The sequence below is a fragment of the Ornithodoros turicata genome, chromosome 1 (genome assembly GCF_037126465.1).
Source record: "Ornithodoros turicata isolate Travis chromosome 1, ASM3712646v1, whole genome shotgun sequence".
Classification (NCBI taxonomy): domain Eukaryota; kingdom Metazoa; phylum Arthropoda; class Arachnida; order Ixodida; family Argasidae; genus Ornithodoros; species Ornithodoros turicata.
The window spans coordinates 223,169,983-223,185,269 of record NC_088201.1 but is presented as its reverse complement, the minus strand read 5'-3'; the positions used below and the strand labels follow the sequence as shown (position 1 = coordinate 223,185,269).

Genomic DNA, 15,287 nt, shown 5'->3' with positions numbered 1-15,287 from the left:
AATATATTACGCAGTCACCCTTTTAATGTCTGCATATATGCAGAAGCAGAGTCGTGGAATCACCTTGTTCAATTACGGATGTCGTCCGACCGGCGTCAACAGTCAACGAACTCTTGCGTGTGAGGACAAGGCTTCGCCTTTAACGCCCTAAACGGCGCTAGCAACCTCCTTGGGCCTGAAGTGCCAGTTATCGCTAAAGTTCATTTCAGCTGTTAAAATGTGCCATATATAAATATCAGTTTCGTAACTGACATTTAACCTGTCGTATGACACGGGTGGTACTTTCCTAGCACCATAGATGATTGGAACAATCTACTATATACAGTGAACCCTCGTTAATATAACCCCCAATAATATGACATACTTACGACTGTTTTTCTTGGGAACCATTTCCCCGCCATGTAAATCCATCTCGTTAGTATGGCAATCCGCTTATCCGACTATGACTGAGATTTTTGTCACAAGTAGGGTCAAACACAGGTATTATCTTCTCGTTATTATGACCACGTCACATGACCCGCAGAGTAGCCCAGGGAGAGGCTACACACATACCTCAGGCAGAGAGTGACACGTGTTCAAGTAGGGTACCAAGGTTTGGCATGACTCCTGATGTTGTTCACCTCAGACTTACTCATAGCACTTTTCGGATTGCCAAAGCACTGCAGTGCTTAAAACACCAGTGACCACGAGACCAGGCCACACTGTGCTGCTGCTGTTGTGCACCTAAGAATGACCGGAACGAAGCGGTCTCTGAGGTCAGCGGATTGTGAGTTTCTCGTTAGTATGACAATTCGCTTTATGACCAAAATCTGCGGGAACGGTGGTGGTCATATTAACGAGGGTTCATTGTATTCCATTCATATCTTGTGCCTTGAAATGAAGTGTTATTTTGATGGGTGTAACTTGCTAACCTTGTACCATGTTACCAATGCATCGGCTATTTCGCATCTGTACTTTCCCTCCGGCTTGGGTCCTTGAAGGCGTGGAGTATCTTATAAATAAATAAATAAATAAAAAAACACGCAAAATAAAATACGCTTGCCTTGCACAATGTCCTTAGTATATATTGACACAGCGAACGCAGAGCCTGAATCGTGCGCGAAGTCATACAGAAGAGCCTCAGCGTGTGCACACAGAGATTACTCAGATGGATCGTGCTCAGTCTTTGACTTCTACACACGTCGCATGCATTCTAACGTAGACGGTGAATCACATGTTTTTCACCTAGAATTAAGAGTTCCTCGAATTTAAATTTGGTTGCACAGCTGGTATTGTCTAGTACAGAAAAAATAAATAAAAAAATGAAGGGACAATGCTGCACCATGCTTCCTTGAGGAGGTCTCATAGAATTGCGCGTTGCCCCGAAAGCGCGTCGCATTTATTGCAATGATTCTTATTGGCTACAGGAAACATGCTGCTTGTCCTCGCAAATATTTCCCGGAGCTCTTCGTGCTGGTAGACAATGTTCAGATGATGCCTCACGATATTTTACCGGCTGTAGTCAAAACACTATTTGGTTTTATGTTATTCAGCAAAGCATACCATGAAATTTTCCCCCCGGCTGCTGCATGGCTTCGAGAAGGTTGCTAATCCGTCGCGGTTCAAATAATGACCTTACTATGACCAAGCCTGAGCTAGGCTTCTTCGTTCACGGCTTACGTGGCCTTCATCAGAGATAAGGTTTCAATGTGTACAACTCATCACCATCACATGTGATTCTTGAGAGCGGAAAAAACGCCCACTGTGCTCAGAACCAGTGGCGTAGGCAAAAGAGAGGAGGTTTCGGGTATTCAAACTAGGGTGAAATCCTCTCCTCCATGTGAAGCCATAGCCCCACCTCCCCACATGGAATTTGATTTGTCGTGGACTCGGACTAGGCGTACTGTTCGAAAAGCTCGCAAGACAAAAATTCCCTTCAGGCGAACTCATGCGGTCTAGTTAAAGGGACTATGAAATTTCCCGAACCCCATACTTTTTTCGATGGAAACTGTTCTTCCCGCAGAGAAACTAATATGCCACAAATTTTTCCGGACGAAATCGCTCCACTCTGCGAGGAGTGCGCGCTGGAAATGTCTCTTCCGCGTTCCTCCTCTCCCGCGCATATTTCCCTGCCGATGGTGTAACTGTACGGACCGCTCTTCGGTTCCCCGTTACGTCACCGGTGTTGCACAATGGCAAGTAATGCCGCGAGCTCGCGCTGTGGCTCCCGCCACTGCCGAAATCTGCCGATCGCACGAAAGCTGCTCTCATGGAGATTTCCACTCCCGATGAACGCATACGCGGGATCCTACGGCGCATGCTCCTGGCGGGATTCCTCGGCTCGGCAGCACGTCACGATGACGTGTTGCTGAGCCGGCCGTGGTCGCGTCAAGTTACCCGTTGTGTCTCCGCTCGGCAGCTCCTCACGGCGCGGCGCCAGCTGTCCTCCCTTCGCCGCTCCGTTTAAATTCTCTCCCGAGAAATCCGCTCGCGCGACGAAAGTAAAATTTCGGTTCTAGACTCAGAAAAATGTCTTCTTTCGAACGAAACAAAGAAAAAAATCGTTTCATAGTCCTTTTAAGGTTCGCTTCCGGAGAGAGTTGGCTACACCGTCACAAAAGTGTTTTCTTCGCTTTGCTTTCCTCCCGCGCTTTAAGGAAGTAGTGTAATCAGCGCCACAGTGCAGAACATGCTAGAAAAAGACAAAGCCATTAGTTTCACTCGCAGGGATGCCGAAAACTGCAGTAAGCTTGTAGAATTTGCTGATTGCAATCAACCTCGCAACTCTTACTGTAGGGAATGACATCATTTTGGCCCAAGTATACTGGGCGGACGTGCCGAGAGAAGCACTTTTGTTGCATCTTCGATAGGCTCCCACGTATTGAAAATCTGACAAACTTTAATTCGCCAAAAATCAGTGGATCCCATCAGTCCTTGAAAAATGCGTCATTCCGTAAATAAACGCGAGGGGAACACCACTGTACCCGTTTTGTGAAGAAATTTTGCGAGGTTTACGTGAAAGCTAAGAACAAAAATCCCCCACAGACTTTTTAAGAAGTCAGACGGCCTGAACGACATATACTAACATCCGTTTTGTATCGATAACTTTTCGCAAGTTTGTGTAACGAGTAGTCAGCGACGACGGAAAAGGAGTTATTTAGCATCAGCATTTATTTATGACAGTTCTCACTTAAGTCGCCAAGGTGGTCATATAATACAACAGAGGAGTTGGAACACGCAATACATCCAAAACTCTGATGCGAGGTAAGTGAGGTGGGATGAAACCAGCCTTCAAACAGAATACACTTCCAAAAGAGATAAAGGTTAAAGAGATGGGCCAATCCCAACGTCGATTTTTTTTTTCACAATGCCTACAGACGCTGATCATGGGCGGAGCTCAAGTCAGTTTCATTGCCACCCTTTGCCATAGTTCCCACCCACACCGTGGCCCACACCCAAACCTCCATAGCCTCCACCATGGCCACTTCCACCACCGAAGCCGTAGACTGCACCCAGCCCTTGTCCACTTGCATGGTCGTAGCCTCCAGCGAAGCCGGATCCTCCTCCAACACCGTGGCCCCCGCCGACACCGTACCCCCCGTATCCTCCGCCGTGACTTCGAACAATCGGTCTCACGTTCTGCCACACAGTGGTCACGGGAACCCGTACGTGATTGACAACTCGACGAGTGACGTAGCTTTGCTTCACTACCGGCTGCTTGACTATGGATATAGTCGCGAGGTGCTTATGAGAAGGGCGACCGACGCGAACAACACGTCCATCGGATACGCCCTCGTGTACTCCGTGACCACCACCGTGTCCACCGCCGAACTCTACGCCGTTGCCGAACCCGCCGTGTCCACCAGCGTAGTGACCACCACCGAATCCTCCATCGGCAACGTGCAGTTCCGCTTCTTGGCCAGTACCGGAGTAACCGCCGCCGTAACCGCCGCCGACGTCGCCAGCGTGGGCCAAAGCCGCAAGGGAAGATAGGACGATGACCTGCGGCGTATGATTTGCATTATCAAGATGACAGTATTTACATCAGTGTTGAGAAACAGCTTCGAAACAGTGAAAGAAGAATAAAAAACACACATAATTAACTCTTGTTGCTTTCCATTCAACACTAATTATTATTATTACTCCTAGACAAAACCTTAAGCGCCACAACGTCACATTATATTTATTAAAGTTGCCACAGATCTCACTTGGCGACGACCGACGGGTCGTCGAGCGCGCGCGGCGGAAGACAATACGAATTTCCGCCGCGTCGTCGGAGCGCACGATTTTCATGCTCCCACCACAGTGGCATTCCGTCGTCCAAAGCAGACGAAAAATCGGGAGGCATGACCCATCTCTGTCACCTGATTGGTCGCCAGTATATCGTTCTAGGCAGCTCTCGCCGACATACCCGTGTTCGAATCCCCGTGCCGGCTGTGCCGCTCCTGGGTATTGCTCAGACGCTTTCAGACATATGTCGGCACAGTTCCGTTAGAAGTCGGCCCAGGATGCACATTCTCCCAGGGCGTCAGTGGTGACGTTGCCCACCTCTGTGAGGGCGGCAACGGCCACCACTACCATCGACTCGCCGACGTCGTGAAACAAGTCTGACATGGCAATTTTGTGGCTAGATGTCACTCTTCTCCCAACGCGGGAAATGCGCGTCTAATTCCGCCGCCCGCTCATAACGGCGCATCGGACGTCGCAAAGTGAGAACAGGCCCTGACGCTGCAACAAACATGCTATGTTGCGGTGGCATTGTGTAACAGCTCATTCCTTGTAACCCCAGCCGAACATACATACGGATACACATACATACGGATACATGTGAAAGGGAACGGTAGATATTCTAAATTCACCAGCAAAATTGCCGTAAAACGGAGCCGTTTGGGGATCAACGGGGAGAGTTTGGCTATTCTTTGATTTTTTACCGTGCGGAGATGGGAGCTCGGCATATCAGACACGTCATCGCTTCGTCCACTTGTCCGGAATGGACAGCGAGGCGAGGCGGCATCGGGAGATATCAAGGCTGCACCTCGTTCCGAAATGGCTGCGCTGTCATTTGTGCCGCTCGTCGTGTACCGTAAAATACCCCGTAAAGTACCATCTTTCAGAACAGGCTCCTCCAAATGGCCAAGCTCTTCTACTAAGCGGCTCAGAGCGACGCCGGGTGAAAATGGTTTGTCACGCAACAGTGAACCATTTTCCCGGCTGGCTTTCTGTTCATGATGACTACGTAGCCGACGTCTTTTGTCTTGAGAAACAGTGTTATGAACATGCAATGTAGTTTTGCCGCCGTACTACACGAGCGACGCGAAGTTGGTTCCGACATTGACACAGTGTTTCCCGTAATTTGCAATTTTAGTTTTTGAAACATTTTCGAAAAAATATGAGCGCAACTAGTATGAAACTTGTGATGTATGCGTAGTAAGTGCTCAGGCTATCGAAGAAATATTTCTGAGTTTACGGCTCTGCTGCTTTTCAGTAGCTTTAGATGATCTTCTTTTTCATGGTATGGCATTTCAGTGCAGTTGTTTAGTTATCGTTCATTGTCTCGTCCTCCGTCCCTCTCTTAGACCCACTGGGAGTTTTATCGTTCTTAAGGCTGAACCGCATAGCGCGAAAACCTACCGGAAGCTGCCCGAATCGAAATGGGGACCGAACCGTTTCCGTGCGTCACCGTATGCTGCCGAACTGCAAGCCGATGTTCGGCCGAAGGCGTCTGACTTTGCGGCACATCGCCTTCCAACCATCCAGCTCAATGGGATAATCCCTGTGTTCATAGGGATAGATGTATAGTGAAGTATAATAACCGTTATTCTAGTGCACTGTAGTAGAAGTCGCTCACGCGGCAACAGTCGACCCGATTGCTACGCTAGTGTTGCTATGGTCCTCCTTCCTGTTAAATAGCCATTGGAGGCTGGTTACTTTTTCGTCGTCACTTCCCGTTTCTGAGGTGAAATCTGGCTTGGCCAGACCAGGCCGAATATTCGACGCGGAAAACCGTTCTCCGAAAAAAAAGTTCTGCCTCCAATTCGGTTCGAGTTCGGAATGAATTCGCACGATTTTTGGGCCAAGCCTTTTACGCTTTAGCAATGTACAACCATCCTGTCCGGATTACAACCTTGTTTAACCCCGCGCCATGCACTATGAACGCAACTACGAGTGTAACAGTGACGATAATTATGACGTAAAAGTAGCGATGACTCAGTCTATCGAATAGATACATTTTCTGTGGTTGCACCTCTACTGGTTTACAGTACCTTTTAAGACTTAGCCACATAAACGATGGGATATACCTAAATTCTACGTTCGAAAATAACCTCTACTTGGGCAAGGCGTGTCACTAAATCGCCCAAATTTCGCCCGTGTGCTGCATCCGCAGTCACACGGACGGCGACATGTCCCTACGGCATGCAACTCTTGACCGCCGTGTTACAAGAACAGCGCAGCAATAGATAGTGTTTGGAACACAGTTTGTCTAAAATTTCCGAGCAGTTCCCCACCGGCTATGTTGCGCCCGCAGGAACTATACCAATACAGTCTCTGAGGTAAGGCCACGCAGCGCCACCTGTCGAGAGAGTACCACCGCATACCCGGCGTCGTCTGCTAGGGAGAGCAGTTGAGCGAGGCCTCCCCTCGTAGAGGGTATTGGTTTAGTTCCGTCGTTCGCGACATCGCCGATAGGGGAGTACTCGGTCACGGGCTGGATATTTTAGACAACTGTGTCCGAAACAGTACACTCATTTACGCGAGGAAATTCGCTCAGATCATAAAACGCAGTAAATGAGAACAATGTGCGCCTTATTTCATCTGTCTTTCAACGCGCCACACGACGCAATGAGCCATTCATCGCATTCGGAACGCACACTGTCTGCCCATTTTTTTTTTTTAATGCTATCCCTACACCTATCACAGGGAGACAATTCGCTGCTTGATTCGTGACGTCACCACCTCTGCACGACAATTCGCCGGCGGGAGCGGACATATCCATGCAGTTTTGTCGTGCTGCGACGTGTCGTAGGAAGCTGCTCCGATTACATAATTCGCCGAAATCGTACCCATGATCCTTTGTTTGTTTGTTTATTAGGGGTTATAAGAGAGGTTAGCCAAGCTAGGGCTGGCTTGCTACGTTGTGACGCGTTCGACGACGCGTAGCGTATTTTGTCCTACATGTGAATCGCCCTTAAAACAACGTAACTTCACAGTCAACTCTCCATCTGATTATTTTAAAAGGGGCTCCTGAAATTATAAGTACTTATCCAACACTACACGAGTACTTCTCGTAAAGCCTGTTACATATCGGTGTACCTCGAAATCAAGTGATCGAAATCCCGGTTGCAAAATAAACGACTGGAAAGAAGTAAAAAAAAAAATGCAAACATCGAACTTGGCATAACGTCATAATAAACTAACCAACACTCTTTTCTGACATGTCCGCTCTGCTAAGCCTAACGGCCGGAAAGACGAGGCTCTCGTTCGCTATAACGACTTGGACGGACATCGAAAACCCGTGCACGTGGTGCATAATGCGAAATAGTGGTGACCTTACGAAGCAATCGAGTATTTTCATTCACTTTCCCTGTTTCGAGAGCACGGATTTTGAGACCCGGGATTTCGCAACCGATAATATCGGGTACAGCGCTGCACGGGGCTCCCTACCAGGCCGGGGTACCGTGGTGGGCGTTTTATTGGCTGTGTGCTACGGGCTTGGCCGACAAAATACGCCAACACGCGGGCCGGGAAAAGATGCCAGCACCACGGGCCGTGCAGGGCCCGGGCCTATTAACCTGTGTTCGAGAGTCTGGATCGCCAGGGTCACGCAGCTAATTCCACACAATGGAGGACTATTAGTTCGTATCATCGTATCACGCTTGCGTCATTCCCGTGCGTCTATTTGCAGACACAAGCAAAGCACACTGCGTTAAGTGTTCGACTCAACCATTCAGAACACTGCTAGCTCCCGTGGCATAGTGGTTAGGATGTTCGCTTTCCACGCGGAGACTACAAGGTGACACGGGTTCGAGTCCTGTCACCGGCTGTGCTGCCTGAGGTTTTCCCTGGGTTTTCCGAAGACTTTCCAGACGAATGTCTACACAAATCCCACTGAAGTCGGCTCAAGACGCATACGAACACCCCTGTTCCCCACTCCTTCCTGCTGTCCTCTCTCCATCAGTCCACATCTGTACGCCGCTCATAGCCACAGTTGCTTCGCGGCGCTAACACAGAATTTAAAAAAATAGAACACTCGAAGCCACCTTGTGACATTGCTCCTGATTCCACACATTTTTTTCACAATCGCGTTCGCAAAGCTTGATGAGAGGGGTAGGGATTGGGAGGAAAGGAGTTTGTCCACAACATCCTCTACCTCCACAAAGCTTGGTAGAATAACGATAACGCGCTTGCTCGCGTCCATTATGGATTTAATTTAGGCTGGTGCCGTTGCAGTGTCAAACCGCCAGCACTATGTTTGTGGCTTTCTCTTTTTCTGTAAATTTGCTTATAAATGCGTTCGATAAAGCACTAGAAATACGGAAGTCACGGCTTGAAATACTTGGCCGGGCTCTAACTAGGCCTCCATGTATTACACCAGGCCTGAAAGCTTCGCGATTTTCCCATTGAAAGCGTGTGGCGGACTTAGTTCACTTACCTGCCATATGGCGCTCGCAACATGGCCCAGGATGGCGACGCCATTGGGGCCCTGCCAGGTTTCGGAACCTTGCGAGCATCCGCACAGTTCTGTGTTCTGGGCTATTGAATGTGTTGTGTGGGAATTTCTCAACAACAATGATTTCGTACAGTGAGTGTGTCTATGTTTTGTGCCTTCTCGGGAGAAAGCGGGAACTATAACTAGCATGTGGGAGGATTTCTGAACAACACGTACACAATTTTTGCTTGCTTCACGGTGAATTGATTTGGCTTGTGGATCTTGTGCATCATAATGAAGGAAAGGAAACAGGCACAATCAAAACTCTTCCCTTTCTTATTCTTTCTTTTCATACCTCAAATTCGACTTTTTCTCTCTTTCTCTCTCTCTTTTTCTCTCTGTCGCGGAGGCGACAGGACTAGCTTATCACCACTAACCGTCTGCGATAAATACATTTCCAACTCCGAGAATATTTTGTTAGACGATTAAGCCCGAGGTTTTGCAGGCTAGGTCTCGAAAAAGTCAATTTCAGAAATTACTGAACTTTAACAGCTTTTATAACCGAGAAACTTGTGTTGTAACGGTGGTTGTCGTCTGCTAGTCCCGAAAACGCTGAAATCAATGCTCGTGGTTAATGTTGGAACACACGGGGACAGTAATTCATTCGTGAGTAGACCACACAACCATCACAATCCGTGGAGGAAGCTGCTGCACACTGCACACACGAACGGAGGTGATGGTGTAGTTTAGTTCCTCGTTGCAGATCGTGGTCTGCTTTGCAGCCTTTTGGGCCATGTAGGGAGCGCCAATGTGGCAGGTAAATGAACTAATCGTGGCACAGCTTTTTCTTGGGAGCTGTCTGGCCTGGTGTAATACATGGAGGCCTAGGCTTTACTCGCTGAATCACGGGGTTAGGTCGGGTTCTAGTCACTGGGCCACCGGCCACTGCGCCGGGACATATTCTTATGCGCTTGGGCCGGGTCGGGCCCGGAAATGTCAGGGCAGGGCTCTAATATCGAGGTCCTCCCCTTGCATTTCCCAAATGCTGACGCTAAACAGAAAGCTGTCGTAAACAGAGTAGACAAACCAGAAGTACTCACGACTGCCTTCATAGCTGCCCTGCTACGCTCTACGGGAAGAACAGCGCTGTTCCGATGACACCGACTGCGATGATACTTCTGCGCCATAACCACCGTATTTATACTAATCTTCAGAAAGAGTGAGAGTGTACTGGTTATGCCTAGTCAGATACAAAGGTGACACGAGGAACTTCCTCACCCCCTTAAATGTATGTGCGTTTTTCATTTTCCGTACCCGTTATTGGTATTGTATACGTAATCCTGGAGGACAAGAAAAGTTGAAACGTCGGTCTTCCGTGTTGAAAGTTCGCGTGGTTTCATTTTACATTCACTTTTGGGGCTCGTCTCTGCGGATTACCGAGAGGTGAAATGGGTTTGCGAAGGAGACGCGGCGCATGTTGGATTATTTCGGTACAGGAAGTGCAATGATACGTGACTTTGCCTTGCGTGATCAATCGCCATATGAATGTGGGAACGTGTTTAATATAGGTTTCTCGACGGTAAAACGCTAATGGGTTCCGCCGCTGATCTCATATTGCTGGTGAGCGCAGAGACAGGCGCTAGAGCAGCGACGTCGCGGCTCGCGTGCGTTTCAGTACACGCCAAAACGGCATCACGTGTGCGACTACTAGGACGAGAGTGCAGCGTTGTCACACAATACAGGCAGATAAAATGATATATTTCGTGTCTACTGTCTCGTGTCGCAAGAAAAGAAAAACATAGCAATAAGAAAACATACTGTACCTATTTGATGTGGAAGATATTCAAGGAGAAGATTATACAACGTAGTGCAGTATGTTCCACAAAAAGAATTTCAGGAAAAAAGAAAACGGATATGGCGTGTTCAACACAAACATACACTCTAAATCTTTTCACACCTTTAAAGGTGTAATAGCGTGCATGGCGCACGCCTTTTTAGGTGTAATTTTGGTAACATCATAGTGGAGCACGGTTCCGGAGAAATTTTCTTTACTCGAGTGTTGTCTGTCCTCCAAAAATTCAGTCTTGCAACATCTCAACATTATTCAGCAGTATTGTAGACACTTGCGCGTGCTCGATTATCGATAGCGATGCATATATGTATTAGCTCGTACCTACGATATCCAAGACATAATGAAAGCAAGATTTGCACTGACACTTGATCTTTAGTAATGCTTTCCGAATTTTGTTAAATATCATCCTGGAGATGCAGTGTTACGCAAGCAGATTGAATGTGCATAGCGCACTCCTTTAAAGGTGCGAAAAAGTTTACAGTGTAGAACATCACTGTAAGCCTTACAAGAATACATTAATGTGGACTTACAGTTCACACGAGGGATAAACAAAACAATTTCAGTTCTGTCTTTCAAGGAAACTGGAACACGGACCCGCATAACCCAACAAGCGAATACTGATGAAAGATGGAAGTCACTGCTTGTCCTTTCTATGTTGTCCCAGCCTATTTGAGACTTTGTATGTGTTTGTCCTTTCTATGTTGTTCCAACCTCGGAAAATCAGTTATCTAGAAGCGAATACCGCCGTTAGTATGGTAGGAAATTGAACATAAACATTATCCCCGCGAATGCGATGAGCCGAAACACGTCAAAGTAGTAGTAGTATGTGATGCACTTGATGAATAACTTAACCTGCGTACTAATAATCTTTATGCTCACCCACATCCTTATAAAAATGAGTTTTGAATTCATATAGACATCTTGTTGACCCATTTTTCAGTGAACAGAAACTCAATAGAATGTCAACGCGAATTGAGTGTGCTCAAAACGAACTCAGTTGAATTTTTTATTGTCCGATGTTGAATACAGACTCTGTTGCAGAATTGGTACTACTTTACTGTTGTGCTTTAACGGTGTCGAGCTGACACAAGAGGAGCTCAATGAGATATATTTTTTAACTTTATTCAATACTATATAGGTTGAGTACTTTTTAGTTGATCATGTCTTGCACCTTAACCTTCATCGTGTATCCTGATGGATTGATATATTGAGAGATAAAAATATGAAGATGTGAGACTCGACAAAGTCGGGTCAGGCTACTCCGGGACACATGAACAGAAAAGAAAGCTGCTTGTTCCCTTTTTTGTCTCTTGGTCATCATCCATTCTCATGTGACTCATGCCTGTGTCTTCAATGTGACACACCTTTGTGACGCCCTCTGACAGTTCTATCAAAGCGTCAACTTATCGAGCTAGGCTTTTCATGCACTGAATTTCAAATGCAAAATTTGGAACCGCGATGGTGTACTCGCGCCAGTAAAATATTAATAAACATGACGATTAGAATGAGAGGTCCAGCCACATAAAAGGCTGCAATATATGCGGTTCCGTTTACTTTTTCGCCGATGGCCTATATAAATATGTACCAGATATACGCCAGCCAGATTCAGGGCTGAGCGACAGCCGCGGCTCGACATCTTTGAGTCGGGCTTACATGATCTGACAGCCAGTTCAGGGGACGTATACTCTAGCGTCTAATCTATTTTATTTTCTCCCTCAAAAGTAGCGGTAGCGGAGGCGGTTCCGCTACTCAAAATTGTAGCGGAAATTACTTTCCCGCTACAAATAACAAATGTAGCGGAGTTACATCTCCGTAATAGTGCCGCTACGCACGACACTGGTTTGCTCGCACAGGGAGACGCCATCGACGGCTTGCTGATAACCCTTGTAAATATATTTTGGCAACAAAGTACCGTATTTTCACGCGTATAAGCCGCACCGCAGATAAGCCGCAGGACGCGTTTTTTGGAACGTTTTGAAAATTTTCCCGCAGATAAGCCGCACTCGCAGATAAGCCGCGGGCAATACGAGACGACTCCTATGTGCGACAAAGGAGACCATAGAGTAATGCCATAAACCCTGTGATTCATACTCCGGGATCGGCATAGTGTACAACAAAGGAGGTCAGTTCTAGAGTTCTACCAAGATCGGATTGTGCCCTTGTTGGGCGCTTTTCATGTATTGATGGGTCAGTGGTCTTCCAGAAGGCATGAATCAGTGTCACCATTTTCGTTAAAGCTACGTGGGGGCAATCTACTCGAATGTGGACCCATCCCTGTTAGGCACTGTTCGTACATCAGCAGGGCAGTGCTATTCCGGAGACACTGTCGGCCTTTTCGTTAAAATCAGTGTATGGGGAAAATACCTGAAAACAAAGTTGTCAGATAAGCCGCACCGGTGGATAAGCCGCACAGTGCCCATGAGAAAAAAAATCACGCATAAGCCGCGGCTAATACGCGTGCAATTACGGTAAGTCCTCTCCTGCGGATCTCCTTGACTTCGGTTAGTATAAAACATTCCTCCCGGATTGCAGTTGAAACTCAAAGGGGCACCAAGAGCGAGAGCACGAAGGGGTGATGAACGAAAGGGAAGATCGAAGACAGGCTCATTTCTTCTATGAGAATGTGTTGGCATGAGCGTTACGTACGGGCGCTACCAGGTGTAGCGCAGGCGATGCACCGCAGGAGAAAATACATACTCTACGTTTTAAACAGGGACTCGCGCGGTAGTATTCAAAAGACGCGTAGCGAATGAGCAAGCATATGTTAAAAAAAACAAAAACAAACAAGCTCGTTGCTTTCACATTTTCAGGATTATTATCGATGCGCTTTCTATTGCAGTAGACGTTAGTAATACTAGACAGCTGTGACGGTTTTTTGTGGAAAAGAATTTTTGTGGAAAGATGTTTCAAGATCCTGTAATCGTGACTGAAATGGAGTGTTGTGGCAATGTGCTTTCTAATTAGCGCAAATTATGTTTCCTTGTTTTTTTTTTTTCAGTTCAATTAATCTTATAAGACAAATTAATGAGGTACACTGATGGAAACCACCTGTTTGGGCGGCAAAAACCTTCACAAGTGTGACGCAGAACGTTTTATTTATTTATTTATTTATACTCTCAGGGCAAAGCACTTTTGGAAAATTATGCAAAGCGCCGTAACCTGGGAAGCTAAAATACTATGAAAAAAATGGCTAGGAAGCGAGCGAGCTGGTGAAGATGATGCATAATGTAAAAACCCCGAGACTAGTCCTTTCTGTTCTCTCGAGTCTGTTAGTCGAGTCTGTCCTTTCGTGTTCCCTAGTCTCGGGGTTTTTACATTATGCATAAAATACTATTTCTGGGAATTAAATACCCTAATTAGGATGCTGCCGCTAAAAGAGTTAGGTAATAAATCGGTCTTGCAGGGCGGTATTCCCGCCTTATGTTGATGATCAATAGGGGAAGAGATAAACCAGGGTGCAGTGAGCAAATGTTCTTTTAGTATTGGATTGTGGAAATAAACGGCGTAAAAAAGAGTGAGGCGCCTTCGTTTCCGACGTAGTGATAGAGGTCCAAGTGATAATGAAGCCTTCATAGCTGTCCTGTTGAAGTTAGATAGGATGAAACGAGGCGCTCGGTTTTGAATGTTCTCAAGTTGAAGGATTAATCTGGAATGAGCTGGGTCCCAGACAGATTATGCCTATTCAAGTTTGGGACGAACCAGAGTTTGATATAGTGTTAACTTTAGATCTACAGGAGGCGATGGAAAAAAATTCTTCTAATATATCCAGGGTGCGGTGCGGTGTTTCTAATTTTTATCTCAGGTACATTTTTTTATTATAATTACTGGTCACTCTTAAGTGAAACACCATGCATATTGATGCAATGATAATTCCTCATGAAATCACTGAACGTGCACATGATAGCGTATGGTCGTAATCAAATAATAATGCCACCATATATGGCATACGTGATGTGAGATACAACGTAAAACCTGATTGGAACTTAGGGAGATATTTGGTTTAACCAGAATTTGAGACTGATTTTGGGGATGATCCGGAGAACACAAGCTTAACAGAAAGAAGAAAAAAAAAGTCAGATCATCCATGTATTATAAAAAATTAAAAAAGAATGTTACTTCGCTGAGTGAGTCACCAACCAGGATGAATCATATGGAACCGAACAAAAATTGTCTCCTTTTCATATACCGCCGTCTGCTCCACGCTTTACATCAAGCGTCTTCAGCTGAAAGAAAACTCATCTTCTAGCATGATTTTATAGCGCCATTCATACGGTACCACTCCAACACGCGTGTAGCATGCAGAAATGCGAAGTAACAGCTCCACAATGTGAACTAAAACCATCTTCATTCTACATGCTCATTCCTTTGCGGGTTTCCATTCAGCTACTGAAATGAAACGCAACTTGATTTACGTGCCCACCTATCCGGGATGATTGAAGCAGATGTCCTTGTACGGACCAACAGCTACTGCTGCGACATTTTCTGATTTATATTTCTATTACCAAGGCGTCTAGACGCGAACAGCGCACATCCAGCTATTTTTAGATTTCAAACCTTCACATGATATACATTTGTACGTCTTCTTCTTCTTTTTTTTTTTTTTTTTTTTTCAAATGACACGGAGACGAGGTCGTGCAGATAACTTTCGTTCTACAAAAGCCTTCGCAGCGCAGAAAAGATGTCTCATGTCTTCACAGAAGGTACCATGACAAGTACGCGATTGATGGTTTTGTATTCAACTAGGGAAGATTACTAGAAACACGTTCAAGGAAGTTCTGTATAAAAGCCAAGAAGGGAGTAGTACATAGC

General features: G+C 46.3%; 1 protein-coding gene across 1 annotated transcript; it reads right to left on the bottom strand.

Moving 5' to 3' along the window:
- Nucleotides 1-3,387: 3,387 nt before the first annotated feature.
- LOC135395144 (uncharacterized) lies at nucleotides 3,388-9,813 on the bottom strand. The gene is made up of 2 exons (XM_064626393.1): nucleotides 9,727-9,813; nucleotides 3,388-3,981 (listed from the first exon to the last, which is right to left on the bottom strand). Exons 1-2 carry the CDS (start codon nucleotides 9,811-9,813, stop codon nucleotides 3,388-3,390), a joined length of 681 nt encoding a protein of 226 aa, XP_064482463.1.
- Nucleotides 9,814-15,287: the final 5,474 nt, after the last annotated feature.

Bases quoted from the DNA above. Each gene is read 5' to 3' on its own strand.
- LOC135395144 (XM_064626393.1), bottom strand. From the start codon at position 9,813: ATGGCGCAGAAGTATCATCGCAGTCGGTGTCATCGGAACAGCGCTGTT. The intron at 3,982-9,726 runs GTGAGTACTTCT...CATACGCCGCAG, and splicing joins GGGCAGCTATGAAGGCAGTC to GTCATCGTCCTATCTTCCCT.